General features: G+C 39.2%; 1 protein-coding gene across 4 annotated transcripts in view; it reads left to right on the plus strand.

The window, feature by feature from the left end:
• Positions 1 to 4,937, plus strand: part of gan (gigaxonin) — a 28,551-nt gene extending 23,614 nt beyond the window's left edge. For all 4 annotated transcript variants that reach the window (XM_028584239.1, XM_028584240.1, XM_028584238.1 and 1 more), the window contains one exon: positions 16 to 4,937. In XM_028584239.1, coding sequence (XP_028440040.1) covers positions 16 to 188 — 173 coding nt within the window. In that variant the 3' untranslated portion in view covers positions 189 to 4,937. The remainder of the gene's footprint in view (positions 1 to 15) is intronic.
• Positions 4,938 to 6,169: the final 1,232 nt, after the last annotated feature.

The following is a 6,169-nucleotide window of genomic DNA, read 5'->3' on the forward strand; positions in this document are numbered from 1 at the left end:
TTCTTGTGCGTACAGGAACAAGCTTCGACTACATCCGGGAGTTTCGCCGCAGCACTGGGACGTGGCAACGCACCAAGCCTATGTTACCCACCGACCTCTCCAAAACGGCCTGCGCCGCCCTACGCATCGCCAACTGTCGGCTGTTCCGCCTTCAGTTGAGCCAGGGCATGTTCCGAATCCGAGTCTGAGTTCAGGACGCCAGGCAGTGGCCCACTGTCGGCTCCATACTCTACTTTTTTGCACACTGGTGCTTTCTACCTGCTGTAGGTCTGGGTTTAGGGATTTAATGAACACTAAAGTATTATAGGCGCTAGATATTGAGAATTGTGACCCTCCGTTTAGGGATTTATACTCCACTTAGACTTGACGGGACAAAGGTTCATTCAAACACGTTTTTAACACTTTAGGTTTTATGGCATTTTTTATAAACCCTATATATGTTTTTCTTTTTAACATGGGGTTTGATTATTTTTTTGCTTTTTATTCAAATGGACAATCCTCATTTGTGATGTTTACTGGTGATCTGTTGCTTGGTGAGGGATTTAAACTGTAAACAAGACTTGATAAATTAACAAACCCATTATTAGATATTGGATTATGGTTGAGATTTTAAAAGCACCTCCGTGCAATTAGTATTTTAGTGTCTGGTGGTGTATTGTTCATCTTTCTGGCCAATCGAAGACAAGACAATCATTTGCTACAGCGGCAGTGGAGGTTAAGGGTTGGAAATCTTCTAGACTTTGTGTCAGTCCCCTAGAATCAGAGAGCAATGGAGTCTTCTGCACAATAACAATGATCCTGTGCAAGTTGGCTCCAATAAAAACTTGCTGGCAATCTATGTCAGACCATACAGTATCAACTTTGGAACTTGTCAGGCTGTTCAAATTGTAGTGCTACAAAGTAAATAGAAAAGAAATATGCAAGCAGCCAAACGTTATTAACTCCCGCCATCCATCTGTGACTCTTTTAATTATTGCATTGCATTGGATTGGATGGTTATTGACGTGGGTTGCTGGAGCTGGCGCATGGAACTCTTTCAGAATTTTCATACCGAATTTTGAGACTCCCAAGAAAAATGACGGCATCGACAAATGCCCCAAAAACTACATCTGGTTACGTCCAAATGACAAAGCCCTCTAGGGGAATGATGTCTGTTGTCCATCGACAGCAAAGGGGGAGCTACCGTGAGGTTTTCATAGAGCCATAAAAGGAGGAGGTGTCGGGGATGGATGGGTCAACAAAAAGTCTGACTTGAAAGCATGGGAGACTGTTAAGCCGCCTACACTTGCTAAGTGATTTGCTCTCTGAATTCAGGCAGATTCAAGTCCTGATCATCCTGTCATCCTGTTGTAACAACCGCCTCGCTCTACATTATCCCGTACATATTGAATTATTGCACAGCCCTACACTGGCCTTAACAAATTAATCATGTTAACCCAAATCCATATCTTTCAGAGCGTCAAATAAAAAATGGGTGTTGGAAGGCACAAACAAACAATGTCCTGCTGATAGTGGCGTCGGATCAGAAACCGTCTATATGTGTTGCTCACAAACCACTTATATAATGTTGTTGAATTTGGAGGACTTGTTGGCTGTCTTTGGTCACCAGAGCATTAAATCGTCCTACAATGTTTCACCACATTCCTCTCATAATTCTCAGTTTTGTCCTGGAAAGTGCCAAATCACACAGTGTAGCCTCGCTTTGCCAGACCTTCCTCCACAGCGCTGCGGAGGAGGGTCTGGCTAGTCCACAAAGCATTCTGGGATGGCGGGATGAGGATCTGAGAGTGGATTTTCCTTTGAAATCATGAGTCACCGAGACAGTGAAATACAATAATAACACTTGCAGCATCTCCTTCACTGCGAACACTCGTGGACAGATGACTTCTACATTTTCACACTAACTGAATGTTTGCACATTGGAGCACAAGTGCTTTACTTGATAATCATTTATTTATTATTTTTTTGTATTGTTGACCAAGCCGTCTGGGGCCTAGCCTGTTCAGAAATAGACGTTGCTGCGAGTGACACTTTCGTGACCTCTGACCTGGCTTTCCAGTCAGTACAGTTTTGGCATCCCTTGACCCCATTTGTTCTGTGTGAGTTACAGCTGTTGCTGTCTGTCCTCAGCTCAGGGACAGCACATAGAAAGTAGACACACACTCAGTGGAGCGTGCTCATAGAGTGTTGATTAAAAACACACGTCTCATGGTATCAGAAAGGCTATACACCTCACACACATTCCACACACGGCACTTCCAGGGTTAAAACTCAGCTCTGACCAATAAATTAAAAATCCATAAACTGGGTAGAATGTAAACAATATTGTCACAAAAATGTGAGATGATGATAATAATATACAATTTAAACAAATACTTATATATTCATGTGTTCTTGTGTGAAAGACGTGAGAAATGAGTGTACTACCACCTCTATAATAATCCTATAAGCATATTCTTTTTATTTTTTTAAACGCAAATTTGGATCCAAAGCTAAACAAACCCCAGCACCAACATTTAAAACATGGTGTTTAGAACTCTCAAAGTGAGAGAAGGTATCCTGTTGCACCAGCAGAACCTACAAGGCTACATTTACACTGCTACGTTTTGGTTTAAAACCCAATGTCTTCTGCTACGTTTCCTCCTCTCATTCCCCCTGCTCTGGTGTTTCCGAGCCCCTAAACCGGAGACATTAGGAAACTCTTCTGACCCATTTTGGTTTGGAATCTGCGGGGTTGTGTTACAGTTTCAACGGCCAAAACGGAGACCTTTGGCAACAGCGACACTGACGCCAACGTTTTGCTGCCTGATTGGGTCACGACAGCTCGTTCTCTGAGACTAAAGCTACTAACATCAGCATGGCAACTATCAGCAACAGGAGGAGTCTCCACGCTGCCTCCTGTTTATGTCCAGTATACCAGAATGATGATGAGATATTTTGGTTTGGGCGTGTTAGTTTAAACAGAGATTAGTTCAAATACTGGAGATAAAACCACTTCTGTGCACGGAGTTCGCTTTAGTCTGAAAACTTTGCTTAAAGGTGCCCTGCCACACGTATTTCATGACTTTGTGGTAATGTCTGAAGTTCTACCATGGACTCTGTAACATTTTTTTTGTGAAAAAAATGCCTTGGTTACCTTGTTTCAAGGCATTCTAGCGTGGTATAGAAAGCCTGCAGCTTGAATAGTAATGAGCTCAGGCAATATGATGTCAGACTGACCAGCTTTTGTGATTGACAAAAGAGATTGAAGAGATTTAAAAAAAAATGCAAGTAAAAAACGGTTTTGTATGGCAGGGCACCTTTTAAAAAAAAACAAATGTAGCAATGTAAATGTAGCCTTAAGTTTAGTCATTTTTAACGGATACATTTTAACTACTTAGTTTTCCCCAAAACCGCCACTTCATTCAGGCGCACCATTTCCACTTGGTCTACAACTGCACTAAGTCAACCATGATCAAAATATTGTTGTGCAGAGTGAAATTCCATCCTGTGCATTATTCAGCAATTATTTATTAGACAGCCACTGCTAACTAGTCAATTAAAATAGAGAATGCAATTTTGTTAATTTGAACTGGCCAACATATGATAATCCACCTGTTTGTCAGCCTAACATCACCTCATCAGCAGGCCCACGCGGAATCTGAGGCTGTAGAACTCCTACACCTCTGCCGATTTTAAACTGTTTTTAACAAAATATATAGAAGATTCAGAATGTTAATACATCTCCACCCCGAGAACATAAAAAAAACCTTCCACTAAATTCTGCATATTTTCATTCTAAAGCCCATGTTCTTCTATGTATTCATTATTATTTTTCCGTACCCTTTTTTTGCACATTAACTCCGGCCACATTTTTCAACATAGAAACTTCATTCATCATCAAAACGTTCAGCACCATTAGGACATTCTTGCTTTTATTCAAATTTTCCATAACTATGATAATTTCCAAAACATTCAACGTTTTCTGAGACACTTCCCATTCAAGTGAATCAATGGAATTTTAAAAGTTGAGACAAATTCATAAATTTTCAACTGCTATCTAATAATTCATACATGCACCGAGAGAAACGCACTTTAAAAATGTTCCACGTCTTTCATACATTCTGGGTAGCGTTGGCCTTTCAACATACAGCATTCACACCGCAATTCCTTCAGAAAATGCATTCTCTAGTTACTTCTGTTGTGCTTTGATGTTCTTTTATTTGACTTTTGAACTAATGACACTTGGTGTAACCTATTTTTACTAATTCATAGTGTAACACCCACACTATATTCAAACCTAAGCTATCAACTTACAGCTGGTGCAACAGGCTGCAGGTCTTTTAACACACAGATTAACATTAGACCACAACTCAACTGTGAACAAAAATTCTACTAAAATATTTTCTACGGTTACTGGTTTGTTCAATTAAGAGCAACAGAAAAGAAAAATTATTATTTTAATATGTGAAAAATATATAAAAAGATTAGTTTTGCCACTGTTTCAAACCCGTGTTCAAACCATGTCAGAAAAACTGAAATGACGCATCAGCTTAAAATCAAGGATTTCCTGGAACTCCTCGTCAGACGTCTAGAAAGCAGGAGGACCAGTCTGCTGAGGCCTGACTGGGACATGCCTTAGTGTATAATCATTTAGTAAATACTACATTAAGTTTGGAGCTGCTCTGTATCCTAAACAACGCTTGTTCTCCCATGTTAACACCTTATGTCTATCTGTGTTGTGATACACTGGAGCACACATATGAGAAAATAATAGCACTCTAAACTTCTAAATAGTATAGCTTTAACCAAAGTTGTGTTGTGAAAGACGAGGAGTAGAAACTGTTGTTTCAGTTTGTACTTTTGTTACTCATGCATGAGGAAGTTTTGTAAGATGTTGCCCATGTGTGTCATTCATTTACGTCAAAGCAATTAAAACAACACTGTGGTTAACTCTATGACTTATCCCATTTGTTTCTGGATTTTTTGTTTTTTTGAAGGTCTGGCGAGTCCACACAGCATTCTGGGATGGGAGAAAAACGTGCTCTGGTTAATTGGCATTTCTTTAAACCAATCACAATCGTCATGGGCGGTGCTAAGCTCCGGACGGAGCCACAGAGCCTCTGCTAAATGGTAATAAAATTGGTGGAACATGTGTATGTTCAAAAGTAGTTTTAGTCGTGCAACAGAAACCTCAGATTGGACAGATAGTCTAGCTAGCTGTCTGGATTTACCCTGCAGAGATCTGAGGAGCAGTTTTAGAGATGGATACAGTACAGGCCAAAAGTTTGGACACACCTTCTCATTCAATGTGTTTTCTTTATTTTCATGACTATTGACATTGTAGATTCTCACTGAAGGCATCAAAACTATGAATGAACACATATGGAATTATGTACTTAACAAAAAAGTGTGAAATAACTGAAAACATGTCTTATATTTTAGATTCTTCAAAGTAGCCACCCTTTGCTTTTTTTGATAACTCTGCAAACCCTTGGTGTTCTCTCAATGAGCTTCATGAGGTACTCACCTGAAATGGTTTTACCTTCACAGGTGTGCCTTGTCAGGGTTCATTAGTGGAATTATTTCCCTTATTAATAAAAAAGCAAGGGGTGGCTACTTTAAAGAATCTAAAATATGAGACATGTTTTCAGTCATTTCACACTTTTTTGTTAAGTACATAATTCCATATGTAATCATTCATAGTTTTGATGCCTTCGGTGAGAATCTACAATGTAAATAGTCATGAAAATAAAAAGGAAACGCATTGAATGAGAAGGTGCGTCCAAACTTTTGGCCTGTACTGTACATGGATGTCTTTTTGCTCTGCCATTAGCGGGGCTAGAATTCTTCCTGTGTTCAGTCCAGCAGTTCAGACCTTCATTAAATATCATATCAGCATTTAAAATACTGCTCACCACATCAAGTTGTGCTTCTGCAAAATTGCTTCTAAAAAACTTTGAATGTATGCTGAAAATGAACAGACAATGCTTTTTGTGTAGTTCTTAAACCTTGTGTTGTTCTGTTGTCAAAGTTTTTAATATCAGAAATATGGGTTTCTTTCAACCAAATTGCCCAAAAATAACATGGATGTACGTTGTATGGAACCCATACAACATTTAAAAAAAAATTATGATTATTTCCATAAAAGTTTGGGTATTTTATTCAATTTTATAGCATTTACATTTTT

The sequence above is a fragment of the Perca flavescens genome, chromosome 8 (assembly GCF_004354835.1).
Source record: "Perca flavescens isolate YP-PL-M2 chromosome 8, PFLA_1.0, whole genome shotgun sequence".
Lineage (NCBI taxonomy): Eukaryota > Metazoa > Chordata > Actinopteri > Perciformes > Percidae > Perca > Perca flavescens.